This window comes from Garra rufa, chromosome 1, assembly GCF_049309525.1.
Source record: "Garra rufa chromosome 1, GarRuf1.0, whole genome shotgun sequence".
Taxonomy (NCBI): domain Eukaryota; kingdom Metazoa; phylum Chordata; class Actinopteri; order Cypriniformes; family Cyprinidae; genus Garra; species Garra rufa.
In genome coordinates, this window is record NC_133361.1 from 4,343,194 (window position 1) to 4,360,169 (window position 16,976).

At 37.2% G+C, this 16,976-nt stretch overlaps 2 protein-coding genes across 2 annotated transcripts in view; both read left to right on the forward strand.

Annotated features, from left to right (window-relative positions):
• LOC141331880 (uncharacterized) overlaps positions 1-16,976 on the forward strand; it is a 347,739-nt gene that overhangs the window by 241,579 nt on the left and 89,184 nt on the right. The gene's annotated exons all lie outside the window — the stretch shown is intronic.
• Positions 9,499-14,800, forward strand: LOC141327049 (E3 ubiquitin-protein ligase TRIM35-like). The gene is made up of 6 exons (XM_073835321.1): positions 9,499-10,250; positions 11,012-11,107; positions 11,277-11,507; positions 11,585-11,607; positions 11,689-11,807; positions 14,167-14,800. Exons 1-6 carry the CDS (start codon positions 9,855-9,857, stop codon positions 14,664-14,666), a joined length of 1,365 nt encoding a protein of 454 aa, XP_073691422.1. The 5' UTR covers positions 9,499-9,854; the 3' UTR covers positions 14,667-14,800.

Consider the following 16,976-nt stretch of genomic DNA (forward strand, 5'->3'; position numbering starts at 1 on the left):
TAGTGTTTTGTGCATTTTTACATGTGTTCCAAAATAATAGGGATGCACCGATCCGAATCGGCCGATCATGCTTGCGCGTTTTGTCAGTAAAGCCGGTTCTGTAATCAGCGGTAAATGCCATCAGGTGCGTGATTTCACGTTGAGCCGTATATACTACACACAGCCGTTGTTTACCGACGAGCTGCACAAATCAATGTTCATTATCAGTGTGAATGTGCGCAGCTCGTCAGTGAACAACGGCTGTGTGTAGTATATACGGCTCAACGTGAAATCACGCACCTGATGGCATTTACCGCTGATTACAGAACCGGCTTTACTGACAAAACGCGCAAGTGATCGGCTGATTCGGATCGGTGCATCCCTACAAAATAATAACTAAAAGTAGTAACAATTTGAACAATATTTTGGAAACAATTTACAATATGGTTTCATTAGTTAACATTAGAAACTACTTTAGTTAATAAACTAATGCATTATTAAAATAAAGTAAATGCATTATAAACTAATGCATTATTCAGGTCATTTAAAGCTTTATTTTGATGTGATGCAAAGCAGTGATATTTGAAGGGGTGAGTTTTTTACTTACTTTATAATTAGTCAATAATAATAATCCCTTTCTTCATTCAGATTGGTTTATCGCTCAAACCAATAACATGCAATCATATCCAATTACAGCGCGATGGAGGTATTCCCTCCTCTCACGTGACTTTCCCCATTTATTCTCAATTACCTGCCAGTAACTTCATGGCACACTATGGGGTCTCTGTTGAAAGTCACTGGACTGAGGGGAGGCAAGACCCTGCTTTAACTTTACCTGCAGGTGTGGCTGTTGCACAGTTTTACTTTATAAAAGTCGCTTGTTTTTATACTTTTAATGTTATATTTACTAATATTTGCATTGATTTATTTGTGTAATATGGATTATTTTACTGCCTCCCTTGCCTACTCTTAATAAATTTCCCTGGCATCTGTATGTATACTACATATATTCCCCAGGTGAATGCAGAGTTCCTGAGAGTAACCACAATACCCCTTGAAGCAAGATTCATGCAGAATCTCGATGAGAAGTGTAGTGAACTGATGCAAGTCGTCAGAAAGAAGGGTGGATCCATTGGGGAGAAGACAAGGCTGCTGCCAATTGTAGAAAAGGTATAGATGTTTTTTTTTTTTTTTTTACTTTGCTGCTCACCCTCATGTCCTCAAGTCCTCAACAGCAAGATATGTTTCTTAGTATTCCTAGTACTTACTATTCCTAGTACTATAGTATAGTATTCTGCACATTTAAATATCGATTAGCAATGCATTATAAATATATTTTTCACGAATGGTATGCCCGGATGATCAGGCTCTGTGCTATGCCGGGATGCTAGTTCTGGCTCAGGAGTGGTGCTGGTGAGTGCGTAGTAAGGAGCCAACGACAAGTTATTTACCAGCACCCACTCATCATATGCAGCTTGGCTCTCTTGAAGACTCTCCGTTGAAAAACTGTGCCTTAACGGCTGCATTTAGTCCCACGGTACAATCCACGTTAAACACATTAAGCGTACACGAGACCAGACAAACACTGGGAGCAAACAGAGGGTTTACATAAGATGGAGGGCTAACGAGGCAATTAACAATGACAGGTTAGAGAGAGAACTTATCTAAGACGTAAGGGAAAACTAGATCAAACAGGAAAGACTAAGGCTATGACAACACTATGACACTTATATTATGAAAATACCCGACATAGCTTGAAGAACAAAGATATATCATATATCATTGCAATCAAGTGTTTGTTGTCTTCAATACATCTTTATTTGAATGTTACAGCGATCACTGGAAGCCTTATGTAAAGGGAGTTTCTGAAATGTCACGTGATATGGCTGTTCATCACATTAGAGATAGTGAACAAACTGAACCTCACGTTGGTTTTATATGAATTACATGAACAGAAAACGGTTTTTAAATTAAAGACATCTCTTGTGTGTGCTGAGTTACAGTTCATTTTCAGACATTGGTCAGAATGTTTGTTTTCTTTTATTTCATGAAAAACAATTTAGTTTTAATTGTGAATACACACAAAAAAGGTAGATCAGTAGTTTGAATAATGTATAACAGTTATGTGTATGACCAAAATTTAAGTATTTTGACTATCTTTTTTTTTTTACTATCTTGATGCAGGATACTGACAGCAAAACAAAGAGGGAGATTGCACTGAAATGTCTCATCCTTAACATGGGAGAAGCAGTGGAGGACCTCTTGAAAGATTTCCTGGTAAGGCAGGATTACCTTACAGATGTGAAAATGCTAGCTAAGTCTGTCCACTTCAAAAATAGCCATCAGACTATGCTCAGATATACGTCTGAACTATTGTTGTCAAAAGTACCGTCATTCTTTATTTGCGACTATGCTGATTTGCACTGCGCTTGGTATATTGCGTTGGTTAATATGTAAATGAGTTGTTGCGTTCTTTAAAGGGTTACTTTACCCCAAAAGGAAGCTTTTTGTCATTAATTACATAACATTATGTTGTTCTAAAGTTGTGAAAGCTTTTTTCGTCTTCGGAACACAAATTAAGTTATGTTTGAATTCTGACAGCTCTCTATCCCTCCCATAGACAGCAATGAAATGAACGCGATCAACGTCCAGAAACGTAGCAAGCAGATCAGTAAAATAATCCATGAGACATCAGGGGTTCAACAGTACTTTACGAAGCTACTAGAATACTTTTTGTATGCAAAGAAAACAAGAATAACTGCTTTATTCAACAATTCATCTCCTCTGCGTCACCCTAGCACCATTTTGGAGAGTATGCAGTGACCGCAAACAGCGTGTTTATTTTATAAAATACATTAAAATAAAAAATACATTTATTTTCAGCCGCAACACACAGATACATTGTTTTCTTTCAAACCAAAACTTAAATAAATGTAGAAAGCCTATCCGTGTGTTGCGGCTGATACAAAACAGCGTACACTGTTTGTGGTCAGTGGATACTCTCCAAAATGGTGCTAGGTTGATGCGGAAGAGATGAATTGTCGAATAAAGTCATTATTTTAATTTTCTTTGCATACAAAAAGTATTCTAGTAGCTTTGTAAAATTACTGTTAAAGGATTATTTTATTGATCTTCTTGATACATTTCTTAATTGCTGTCTATAAGGGGGGCCAAAGAGCTGTCAGAAAGAATATCTTAATTTGTGTTCCGAAGTTGAACGAAGATTTTACGGGTTTAGAACGACATAATTAATGACAACATTTTCATTTTTGAGTGGAGTAGCCCTTTTCATTTGTGCGTTGTTTGTCCCTTTGGTTAAAGGAGAACTCCGGTGTGATTTTGACCTAAAGTGTATTGAATCATGATACCGAGTGTGAACGTACCTTGCATATCTCATCTCGGTTTGTGTCCAGCTGTCCGAAATCTGGGGTCAGTTAGCCGATGCTCACAACAGGCTGTCAATGAGAGTCCATAGGGCATCGAAGAAGCCATGTAAATAAATCACTGTTCCTCGTAAATTGGGGTAAAACAGTGATTTATTTACATGGCTTCTTCGATGCCCTATGGACTCTCATTGACAACCTGTTGTGAGCATCGGCTAACTGACCCCAGATTTCGGACAGCTGGACACAAACCGAGATGAGATATGCAAGGTACGTTCACACTCGGTATCATGATTCAATACACTTTAGGTCAAAATCACACCAGAGTTCTCCTTTAAGGTTTGGTTAAAGTGAACCCTGTGTATTAAGACTTGGATAGCTTAAAGTTTTTTTGTTTGTTTTTTTTTTACTCCTAAATCTGGTCTTTGATCATCAAAATGACATTTAAATGTTTTTTCTTGTGAAAATAAAAATAAATCTCATGCCTTAAAACAGCTTGAAATGTAACTCTATCCCCCTTGCCTTATTTACTATACGTGTTGATTAATGGACTGGGACATGGTTTGTCTAAAAGCTTATTAAAAATGCCACATAGACAAACAACGTAAAAATCTTGATTTTTCACTACAGGGGGACTTTAATATAACGTAAATGATGCCTCTTACTGAAATATGTAGTAGAAAACCTATGAAAGATTCAAGATTCATGTTGATTGCGTAAAATGGTTGCAATCTGTGAGTTACTGGCCCTGGGCAACGCTATTTGAGCGATATTGTGCTCAGTGCTAGTAGCTCGCCGAGTGCAACCGTTCTGCATAATTAAAATAATGCCATCCCCATAGTCCAAATTATAACAATGTGGATTTTTTAAATAATGTAAGTATTTCATGGGTTTTCTACTACATATTTCAGAAAGAGACCTTATTTACACCATATTAAGCCATACAAGTCTTAATACCCAGGGTTCTCTTTAAGATTAAGAGGTTATTCTGGGGGTTATTTTGGGGTTAATTGGATAGAGGTTATTCTTCTCCTTCCTAAATTCTTTTCCAGGTATCAGAGAAGGAAGAGGCTGAACAGATTCTTCAACAGGAAACCATGGCAATCTTCATCATCAGGGATGCACAAGCTGTACCTAAAGACATTGGTATCATACTTGAGGGACAAGAGGTTCTAAGGGAGTTGCCGTCTGTTGCAAATGCTGTCGCCATTCTACTGGGCCTCCTTTATGCCCTCAATCTGGAATATCCAAAGAATTTGAAACTGACTTTTGAATATATCCAGAAAGTCATCATGGAGTTGTACCCAAAATGTATGACCAATAAAGTCAAGAGACTCTATGACCAGGTCTACAATAGAGCTTAATTCAAGGTACCCACTAGGGATGCACCGATCCGAATCGGCCGATCATGCTTGCGCGTTTTGTCAGTAAAGCCGGTTCTGTAATCAGCGGTAAATGCCATCAGGTGCGTGATTTCACGTTGAGCCGTATATACTACACACAGCCGTTGTTTACTGACGAGCTGCGCAAATCAATGTTCATTATCAGTGTGAATGTGCGCAGCTCGTCAGTGAACAACGGCTGTGTGTAGTATATACGGCTCAACGTGAAATCACGCACCTGATGGCATTTACCGCTGATTACAGAACCGGCTTTACTGACAAAACGCACAAGCATGATCGGCCGATTCGGATCGGTGCATCCCTAGTACCCACTCATCCCAATTTACCCCGTAAGTGACGTCATGTTTGAGTGGCCGTCTGTGGTTCGGTGTTCTACAGTAGTAGGTTCAGTATTTTAGTAGTAGAAGCTGGCAAGTCTTGAAACATGACCAGTTTAGATGAAATTGCGATGAGATGAGTTGGAACCTGCAACTCCTTGTAATGGTGTTGTCTGCAATGTTCTGAAAGCTGTTAGTTTACACCAGTTTGTGTATTATGGCTGTTTATAGCAATAACTCTGTACTTCCGTTCTTATTTTTGACTTTTTTTTTTTTTTTACAGTTGAATATCACTTGTAGCATCATTAAATACAATGAGGACAGAAATGGTGATAGCTACAGGTCTAGTAGAGATGCAACTGAGAAATTGTTGCATTTTCCTAATTCATTGTTCTCAATTCATTCTCAACTCAATTAAGTTGTTGATGTTTGCCAGCTCTTCAAAGTCAAAATGTGTGGAAGTAATGTAAGTTGTTAATAAATCTTGATGTAATAAATTATTGATTGTCTTTTTTGATTTAGTAAAAGATTAAATATTAAGTACTGTTCCTTTATTAATTAAATAATGTTTTTTTAAATCTTTTTATTTCAAACAAATAATTTCTATTTCCTTGTATTTTTAAAAATGAGAAATAATTGTTTAATTCAATCAATATCTATTTGATTGGATAAAACAAATAATTTCAAATACATATTTCTTAAATAATAATTTTTGTTTAGATCAAATCTATATATTTTTGTTTATATCAAAAATATAATTTAAATATATTGACTTTATTCAACTAGAAAAATATACTTTGTGCCAGGTTATATAAAATTGTTTTCTTCGACTTAGAAAATATTGTTTAGGTCAAGTTAATTATTTTTCATTGGCTAAAGTAAAAAAATATAGATGTGAACCATTACCCTAAAATTTTTTAGTTATATGAATGAAAATATTTTTTCAGTGTACTTAGAAGACATGTTAAGGTTCAGCAAGGTACAATATTATCGATTCATGACCATTACCAAAGGAGAAAGCCAAAATTATTCAGCAAAATAAGATTTTCATATCAAAGTGATAAAATGTTGTGTTGCGAAAATGAGAACACCCTCCTAAAAGTTGCAAAATGAAACAAAAAAATGTGTAGGTTAAAGGCTATTTTTTATGAACAGGTAAGTTTATTGAACCAATAACATTTTTCCTGACAGCTGTTTTATAGCCCACAGAATCATATCCAGTGTGCTTACTTAACAGAAAATATTGGCATGTATTTTGTTGTTTTTAGAAGAAGAAGACTTTTTGAGCGTATCTTTCATATGCTTCTCTCCGTATACAATCACGGCTAATATGTCCTATACATGAACAACCAAAACAATTCAAATTCTTCTTCAAGAAACTAATCTTCCCCGCAAGCTTGTTACAAGAATCCAAGTTATGTTCTCCACAGAAGAGACAGATCATGTTCAAAGATGTCTTACTACATTCCTTTTCTCTGGGCGTAGCAGTGATTGTAGTAGCAAAACATCTTGAATTTTTCCAAATACTGGATCCATGACTATCTTCACCTGTTTGACTGTAAGGGCTGTTCACCTAGAAATAGCAGCATCAATTGATACCTGGACCATTTCCAGTCTGGTTTCAGACCACATCATAGCAAAGAGAACTGGGTCGGCTTTCTGGGATGGTTCTCAAATGGTTTAGGTCATACTTTGAAGGGAGAGGCTATTATGTGAGTATAGGAGAACATAAGTCTATGACATGCGGAGTCCCGCAAGGCTAAATTCTTGCGCCGCTGTTGTTCAGCCTGTATATGCTCCCACTAAGTCAAATAATGAGAATGAACCAAATTGCATATCACAGCTATGCAGATGATACCCAGATTTACCTAGCCTTATCGCCAAATGACTACAGCCCCATTGACTCTCTCTGCCAATGCATTGATGAAATTAACAGTTGGATGTTCCAAAGCTTTCTTCAGTTAAACAAGAAGAAAACGGAAGTCATAGCATTTGGAAACAAAGATGAAGTTCATAAGGTAAATGCGTACCTTGACGCTAAGGGGTCAAAAAACAAGAATCTTGGTGTGATTCTGGAGTCAGACCTCAGTTTCAGTAGCCATGTCAAAGCAGTAACTAAATCAGCATACTATCATCTCAAAAATATTGCAAGAATTAGATGTTTTGTTTCCCGTCAAGACTTGGAGAAACTTGTTCATGCCTTTATCAGCAGCAGGGTGGACTATTGTAATGGTCTCCTCACTCCTTCCCAAGAAGACCATTAGACAGCTGCAGCTCATACAGAACGCTGCTGCCAGGATTCTGACTAGAACCAGAAAACCAAAGCATATCACACCAGTCCTCAGGTCCTTACAATGGCTTCCAGTTACGTTTAGGATCGATTTTGAAGTACTTTTACTCGTTTGTAAATCACTCCGCTTTTAAAAATATACAGGTCCTTCTCAAAAAAATTAGCATATTGTGATAAAGCTCATTATTTTCTGTAATGTACTGACAAACATTAGACTTTCATATATTTTAGCTTCATTACACACAACTGAAGTAGTTCAAGCCTTTTATTGTTTTAATATTGATGATTTTGGCATACAGCTCATGAAAACCCAAAATCTAAAAAAATTAGAAAAGAAAAGTGTTTTTAATACAAAAAAAGTCAACCTTCAAATAATTATGTTCAGTTATGCACTCAATACTTGGTCGGGAATCCTTTTGCAGAAATGACTGCTTCAATGCGGCGTGGCATGGAGGCAATCAGCCTGTGGCACTGCTGAGGTGTTATGGAGGCCCAGGATGCTTCGATAGCGGCCTTAAGCTCATCCAGAGTGTTGGGTCTTGCATCTCTCAACTTTCTCTTCACAATATCCCACAGATTCTCTATGGGGTTCAGGTCAGGAGAGTTGGCAGGCCAATTGAGCACAGTAATACCATGGTCAGTAAACCATTTACCAGTGGTTTTGACACTGTGAGCAGGTGCCAGGTCGTGCTGAAAAATGAAATCTTCATCTCCATAAAGCTTTTCAGCAGATGGAAGCATGAAGTGCTCCAAAATCTCCTGATAGCTAGCTGCATTGACCCTGCCCTTGATAAAACACAGTGGACCAACACCAGCAGCTGACATGGCACCCCAGACCATCACTGACTGTGGGTACTTGACACTGGACTTCAGGCATTTTGGCATTTCCCTCTCCCCAGTCTTCCTCCAGACTCTGGCACCTTGATTTCCGAATGACATGCAAAATTTGAGCAACAGTCCAGTGCTGCTTCTCTGTAGCCCAGGTCAGGCGCTTCTGCCGCTGTTTCTGGTTCAAAAGTGTCTTGAACTGGCGCCTGTACACGGTAGCTCTGGATGTTTCTACTCCAGACTCAGTCCACTGCTTACGCAGGTCCCCCAAGGTCTGGAATTGGTCCTTCTCCACAATCTTCCTCAGGGTCCGGTCACCTCTTCTCGTTGTGCAGCGTTTTCTGCCACACTTTTTCCTTCCCACAGACTTCCCACTGAGGTGCCTTGATACAGCACTCTGGGAACAGCCTATTCGTTCAGAAATGTCTTTCTGTGTCTTACCCTCTTGCTTGAGGGTGTCAATGATGGCCTTCTGGTTGGCAGTCTTACCCATGATTGCGGTTTTGAGTAAAGAACCAGGCTCGGAGTTTTTAAAAGCCTCAGGAATCTTTTGCAGGTGTTTAGAGTTAATTAGTTGATTCAGATGATTAGGTTAATAGCTCGTTTAGAGAACCTTTTCATGATATGCTAGTTTTTTGAGATAGGAATTTTGGGTTTGCATGAGCTGTATGCCAAAATCATCAATATTAAAACAATAAAAGGCTTGAACTACTTCAGTTCTGTTGTAATGAATCTAAAATATATAAAATATATGAAAAAAGTAATTTTTATCAGTACATTACAGAAAATAATGAACTTTATCACAATATGCTAATTTTTTGAAAAGGACCCTGTATACTGACAAAAAGCACCGTCTTTCGAATGAGACGTTAAACCGAGGTCCAGATTCTCTGTGGCCATTAAAACCCCAGGATATCCTTCAAAAAAGAGAAGAGGTGTAACCAGGCATCCTGGCCAAATTCACCCATTGGCCTCTGACCATCATGCCTCCTAATCGTCCCCATATTCTGATTGGCTTCATCACTCTTTCTCCTCTTCACCAGTAAACTGGCGTGTGGTGGGCGTTCTGGCGCAATATGGCTGCCGTCGCATTATCCAGGTGAATTACTGTAGGAGATTCCCCCTTCTATGTAAAGCGCTTTGAGTACCCAGAAAAGCACTATATAAATGTAAGGAATTATTATTATTATTATTATTATTATTATTATTATTATTATTATTATTATTATTATTATATTGAGCTTTGTGAACCTGCTAAACCAGTTTGGATTTGTTTGGTTCTGTCAACTCTAAACCTACTCTGCAACTCTGAGATTGTTCATCTTGCTTCATGCTGCAGGTCACAGATGTTCGTGTCTGACTTGTTGAAACACACTCACCTGATCATAAACTCCTCCCTCTTACAGCTCTTACCAGGAAGAGACTGACGTGTTCTTTCTCCTTTCTGTCACACTGACTCTCTTCTCTACTGACAAAACCAATAAACAACCAGCCATCGGTGAAGAACCAGGAGAAACACTTTACAGAAGGACTTTTGTTCAGTTTGTTTCTGAATAGACAGTAGATCTCTGTGATTCTCGTGGAGATTTGTTTCTCAATCCGTCGTTCAGAAAGTGAAAGTAAAGTTTAGATCGCTGGAGCTCAAAGAGTGAAAATGGCTTCACTATCTGAAGATGATATTTCTTGTCCTGTGTGTCAGGAAATCTTCAAGAATCCTGTTCTTTTATCATGTAGTCACAGTGTCTGTAAAGAGTGTCTTCAACAGTTCTGGAGAACCAAGAAAACTCAGGAGTGTCCCGTCTGCAGGAGAAGATCCTCTAAAGACAATCCTCCATGTAATCTTGTGTTAAAAAACTTGTGTGAGTCGTTCCTGAAGGAGAGAAATGAGAGGCGTTCATCAGGATCTGAGGAGATCTGCAGTTTACACAGTGAGAAACTCAAACTCTTCTGTCTGGAGGACAAACAGCCGGTGTGTTTAGTTTGCAGAGATTCAAAACAACACGACAATCATAAATTCAGACCCATCAGTGAAATGGTTTCATCATATAAGGTGAGAGAAATTAGATTTTTGCCAACTTCATGTTGTTTTAAAGTCCTGTTTAAGTGTTGATTTGATTGAATTCTGGCATACAGAACAGCAGAGACTGAATGACACGAGCAAGTGTTCCATCAGTCCAAAATAAGTCGATCCATAATAAATAACAAAAGTCGGTGGTCGGTAAAAGCCTCCTTTAGCAATCCTATGTGTTTTTGTAAAAAAAAAAAAAAAAAAATCCATATTTAAAATGTAAAATCACTTTAATCTAGTTTCCTGCTTTGGGAAGGGGCTCAGCAGGGCAGGACTGTTAGCCAAACATAACGCAGTGGGACTGCTGACCAATCACAATACATTTGGTTTTTCGGAAGGTGGAACCCGGAACTAATTGAGCCGCTTGTGAAAGCCTGGGGAGAAAGCTATTGTAATAATGTGAATTATGTGAAAAATATTGCGTTTTTCGAACCACTAAGCATGAGAGCGTGTTCTAGTGCACCCCCAAAACAAAATAAAGACTTTGTAAAGGAGCATAATAGGACCTCTTTAAGTGTTGATTTGATTGATCAGAGCTGGTTGTGTTTAGTCCAGCTGAACTCCATTATCAATAAAGTTTCATAGATTTGGGGAATTAATAACTACAGGGGAAAGTAGATTTTCACACAGACGAAATTAGAGTGGGGCAAATACTTTTGCACTGCATTATATGATCATATCACTGTATTATTGTCTTCTCTTTCACTGTAATCTGGTGTTTTATGTATTTTGTTTAATTCTAGGAGGAGCTGAATACAGCACTGAAATCATTACAGGAGAAACTGAAACACAATGAAAACATGAAAGGAGAGTTTGATAAAACAGCTGAACACATGAAGGTGAGGAAACAGAATGGAGAGTGATTTGGATTCCAGCTGTAGGATCACTATATACAGTTGTGATCTGATATATTTAATATAATGGATTAGTTGATCTCAGATGTGAATGATGTGATCGTGTCGATGTGTGTCGATGGAGACGATTGAAGTGAATGTGGTTTGATTTCAGTCTCAAGCTGAGCACACAGAGCGTCAGATTAAACAGCAGTTTGAGAAGCTTCATCAGTTTCTCAGAGATGAAGAAGAAGCTACAATCACTGCACTGAGGGAGGAAGAGGAGCAGAAGAAGCAGATGATGAAGGAGAAGCTGGAGGAGATGAACAGACACATCTCAGCTCTTTCACACACAATCAAAGACATGGAGGAGATGATGAAAGCCAGTGATGTCTGCTTTCTAAAGGTCTGATTTCAGATGATTGATTGATTGATTGATGATTGATTGAGTTGTTGATGATCAATGGTGTGTTTGTTCTGCAGGAGTTTCCAGTCTCAATGGAAAGGTGAGTGATCTGCTGGTGTCTCTGGTCTCTCTGCTTCTGATCCAAAGCCACTGCAGTTCTGACTCCTGAATGTTCTTCCAGAGTCCAGATCTCACAGCCGGATCCACAGACGCCTTCTGGAGCTTTGATTGATGTGCCACGTTACTTGGGCAACCTGCCGTTCAGAGTCTGGAAGAAGATGCAGGACATCGTCCAGAACAGTGAGTCTGAAGAGTTCTCCTAAAAAAGAGTTTTCTCTCAAAACCTATTCCCAAAGCTGCTGAGACAGACTTTTACTCAGGAATAGAGAGAAGTCTTAAGTTGAGAGTAAGGGGCGGGGTTGAGCTCATTAATATGGATGATGTCAGCATGCTCATTAACTATGCACACTCTGATTGGCTGATAGGGATTTCTCTGTCAGAGATTTATTCATATAAATATTGTAGAGCATGATACTATTTTGCCAAATTCAAATAAAGGTTTTACAATAAAAATGTGTGTTTAAAAATAAAGCTACGTGTCACTAATTAAACAACTAAATGTTCAGCTAATTGTCAGCCTCTTAAATGTGTGCTTCTCGTAAACAATTCGTGGATATATGAATATCCTTTTACTAATAGTAGAATGATCATTTCTGAATGCATGCAAACATAAAAGACAACCAAACTTTATACAAGGACCCTTGCACACTGAGTCAGAATTTTTTTTTTTTTGTAGGCATTTTTTTGTATTCATCCTTCGAAAAATTTGTCACACATCAAATTATTGCACACTAGTCACGTAGTAATTCTTCCGATACAAAAAAATAAAAAAATATCAATAAAAAGCCAAATAAAAATGTAGCGCAAAACAATACAAAATGGGATCTTCAAGCAGTGAGGATGATTTTCTTCTTAAAAAGAGAAAAAAGAAAGGACATTGGGTCCATCCAGTTATAATATAAGGAGAGGAAGGAGAGAGTAGTTTTTGTGTGCACCTCCTCAAAGGATCTCTGAGATTATCCCAGCAATTTAAAGTTTTAAGAACGTCAGTAAACTTTGATGCTTTGCCAGAATTACTGGAGCCACAGATTATAAAGAAGACCACTAGTTTCTGTGAACTCAAGTGTACAAGGACCGTTACATGATGGCTCTAAACTGTCCAAACACCTCTCAGAATGCTTGCTATGGATGCAAAAAATGCAGAAAATCGAACCCGATCCGATTGTTTTTATGACGTCCTGGAGGCAGTATGTAAACGTGATTGAGGTGAAACGTGAGGTAGTATTTGTTGTTTTACCCGAAAAAAAAAATTTGGGACAATGACCTTTCAAAAGGACAAATTTGGAGATAACTCCCAAAAGAATATAAAAATATGCATGCCTATGTGTGCAAATAAATGCAGTGTGTTTATAAAACTTTTACATTCTGAGGCAGATTATCGGCAATAGCCAATTTAGGATAGTTTGGGATTTGGTCTCAGTGATTTAGGAGTCCTCTTCACTACTGATGTTTCACAGATTTAGGAGCTTAAATGCTTTGTGAAATACTCTTAGAGCAAAAATGTAGGAGTCCTATATACATTTAGGACTGACACGACCCTTTTAGCTCTAAGATGTTTTGTGAATACGGCCCTGAGCTCTTATACACACACACTGGAAATCATGATGATGAGGATGAGGCCATATTGACAGATTTCAGCATTATGAACCAGATCATCTACTGCACCAAAACCAGCAGCTCACTTTTACAAATAATCAATCCCACAATTCAGTCTGATTCACTCTCATATGTAGTCTAAAGTCACAAAAACATTATTTCCCATTTGATTATTGCTATTTATATGCTACTTTAATTAGGTTTTATTTGAATATACTTTTATTAAATATAATCTATTTAGTTTCATTTTTTAAATTATAAATCATTTTATTTCAGTTTTAGGTTGTCATTTGAATTCTTCATGTTCATTTATTTTATTTAGAGTAGTTGCCAAAACAACATTTCTAAACATTTAAATTTAAATACATTTTCATCTAATATTTATAATTAATTGTAAGCTTTATTTTAATTACTGAATAATTAAATAAATAACTAAATATTTTTAATTGTAGTTTTTGTTAATCTCAGCAAGTTTATTACTATTATGATTATCATTATTACAGCATTATTTCATTGCATTATTTTAGAATAATATCTACTGCTTATTTATTTTAGACAGAATTCAGTAAATACCTTTGTGATTCATAAAAGAGAAACACTGAGGAAAACGATAAACATATGAACATTATTTACTGCATATCTCTACATGAAAACATGAAATCACTGTGTAAAGATCTGTTTATTAAAATGATCTTCTGACTATAATTGAATCTAAATGAGAGTAAATGAAAGTGTTTTGAGTTTGTGTCTGTCAGTGTTTGTGATGAACTTTCAGTATTGATAAATCAGACAGAGAATGACTGACAGTGATGAGAGGAAAATGTCTGATGTGTTTGATCAACAGGACGAGTGTCATAATTCATAATCATCTGTGTTGGGTTCAGTCTTGATCATTATATGAACATCAGAATAACAGCAGCATCTGTTGATTGTGTCTCATCAGCTCCTGTCATTCTGGATCCAAACACGGCTCATCCAGTTCTCCTTCTGTCTGATGATCTGACCAGTGTGAGAAACAGCGAAGATCAACCTGTTCCTGATAATCCAGAGAGATTTGACTGTATTCCCTGTGTTCTGGGTTCAGAGGGTTTTAACTCAGGAACACACTGCTGGGATGTGGAGGTTAAACAGAGTAGATACTGGAGACTTGGAGTAACTACAGCATCAAACCAGAGGAAGGGAGGTGTTTTCTTCAACACTGGTGTCTGGTGTGTGTGGTATCATCCATTAGGATGGTCTTCAGATTCTGGTTTTGGTGTTAAACAGCATCTTGATCGTGTGAGAGTGAATCTGGACTATGACAGAGGAACGGTGTCATTCTCTGATCCTGTAACTAACACACATCTACACACATTCACAACCTCCTTCACTCACACACTCTTACCATTCTTCTGTAGTTATAGTTCTTCCTCTCTGAGGATCTTATCGATCAATAGTCAGTAATCTGTAGGTCTGGATCTTCCTGCTTTCATCTTTCATCATGTTTCAATATTTAATCCAGATCACATCAGTAAGAGACTGTTGATCTGAACATCAGACCAGAAAACAACTACATTTATTCATCTTTACAAATGAACAATTATTAAAGCAACCCCCTAGCAACCACTCAGAACCCCCTAGCAACCGTGTGTCAGTGCTGTTGTTAGTGATCTGTGTGTTTGTGTGTCTGAGAGAAACAGCAGCGACTAACTACTTTCAGAGCCTCAGTTTCACAACTAATATTAATATTCGCTTGTAGAAACCAACAATGTGTGATTTCATGATTTCAGTCTCATTTTCAGATTAAAACGCTAAACACTTTTCATTTTAATTATGTTTTAAATTGTGGTAAAATATTCTGGGAAATCAGAATTTTTTATTTTTTATTTTGTTCCTCCAATTTTTTTTTTTCATTGTCCTAATTTGTAAGTTGCTTTGTATAAAAGTGTCTGCTAAATGAATAAAAGCAAATGTAATAATTTATTTCTATAGAGGTTTATTTAAAACAGATTGATTTTACACAGCTTTACATTAATAAACAGGAAAATAGCAGTATCAATGTTGCAAATGTCTTAAATCGTGAATAAATGAATTCAGTTATAATCAGTGCTGGAAATGGACAAAATTTACTGGGGGACTCTAGTTTGGGGGATGAGGATGGTAAATAATGGTAATCATAAAACCCTTTAGAAACTTAGGAACACCTTAAATAAAGCAATATTTAACTCCTTGAAGTTTTTATTTTATTTTTTAACATTCTAATGCCATTTTTATAACTTTAAATGTCAACTTTTTAAAAACATAATCTTTAAAAATAAACATTTATAGACAAAAAAATTGTCATCTTCTGTGACAATAAAAATGTAATATATTATTCAATAATATATTGAAATATTAAACGATTTAAATGACTCAATTTATTATTAAAAATGAACCTGAAACCGCTTGTCTTTGTGACTGAATCATTTGTTCAATCGATTCAGAAACTCATTCAGACACAAAACAGTGCAGCGGCTCAGATGTGGCTTTGTCTGGAACTACTTTAAAAATAGAGCTCAATCAGACAACAGTGTTCCTAAAATGTTAGTCACTTAATATTAACTTTTGTATAAAATCAAAAATGTATAAAACTGTTATAAATTCAGTTTCACTTTTGCAAACTCCCTTTATAATCAATAAAAACTGTTACTTGTCTTAGTTCATAGCAATCTCATAAACTTGCATTTTAATGAATGAAGCTCTGCACAGCATGAGTCTATTATTAACATCATCTCTACCCTTTGTTATAATGAAATAGAGAAACTGTAGTCTGCTTTCAGGATCTGTGCTGTGAGGAGCACACACCGATAGAGAAGCTTTTATATTAATTCATGCGTTCATGACCTCAAGGATAGATTATTGTAATGCTTTATTGGGTGGTTGTTCTGCACGCTTAATAAATAAACTCCAGCTGGTCCAAAATGCAGCAGCTAGAGTTCTTACTAGAACCAGAAAGTATGACCATATTAGCCCGGTTCTGTCAGCACTGCATTGGCTCCCTATAAAACATTGTATAGATTTTAAAATCTTGCTAATTACTTATAAAGCCCTCAATGGTTTAGCTCCTCAGTACTTGAGCGAGCTCCTATCGTATTATAGTCCTTCACGTCCGCTGCGTTCTCAAAATTCTGGCAATTTGATAATACCTAGAATATCAAAATCAACTGCTGGCGGCAGATCATTTTCTTATCTAGCGCCTAAACTCTGGAACAATCTACCTAACACTGTTCGGGAGGCAGACACACTCTGTCAGTTTAAATCTAGATTAAAGACACATCTCTTTAACCTGGCTTACACATAAAATCATTAACACATTTCTATAATTCAAATCCGTTAAAGGATTGTTAGGCTGCATTAATTAGGTCAACCGGAACCGAAAACACCTCCCATAACACCTGATGCACTCGTTGCATCTTAAAAAGAATGGCATCTACGCTAATATTAGTCTGTTTCATTCTTATTCCGAGGTCACCGTAGCCACCAGACCTAGCCTGTATCCGGATCAGATGGTCACTCCAGTCCCCCGGATCCAGTCCGTACCCAGTTTAGATCATGGATCACCACCTGGAGATGACTTCAATAGCCGTGGATGTCAACCAGATGAGCTCCAAGGCGGATCATCAATAAAGACCTCGTCAACCTTGACGGCCATCGGTACTACACCACAGGATCCTGATGAGTTCTCTACAATCAGACATTGGTACAAACTGTTGTTTGGTCTGGCCAGAGGAGAAC

Bases quoted from the DNA above. Each gene is read 5' to 3' on its own strand.
- LOC141327049 (XM_073835321.1), top strand. From the start codon at position 9,855: ATGGCTTCACTATCTGAAGATGATATTTCTTGTCCTGTGTGTCAGGAA. The intron at 10,251-11,011 runs GTGAGAGAAATT...GTTTAATTCTAG, and splicing joins AAATGGTTTCATCATATAAG to GAGGAGCTGAATACAGCACT. The intron at 11,808-14,166 runs GTGAGTCTGAAG...GTGTCTCATCAG, and splicing joins GCAGGACATCGTCCAGAACA to CTCCTGTCATTCTGGATCCA.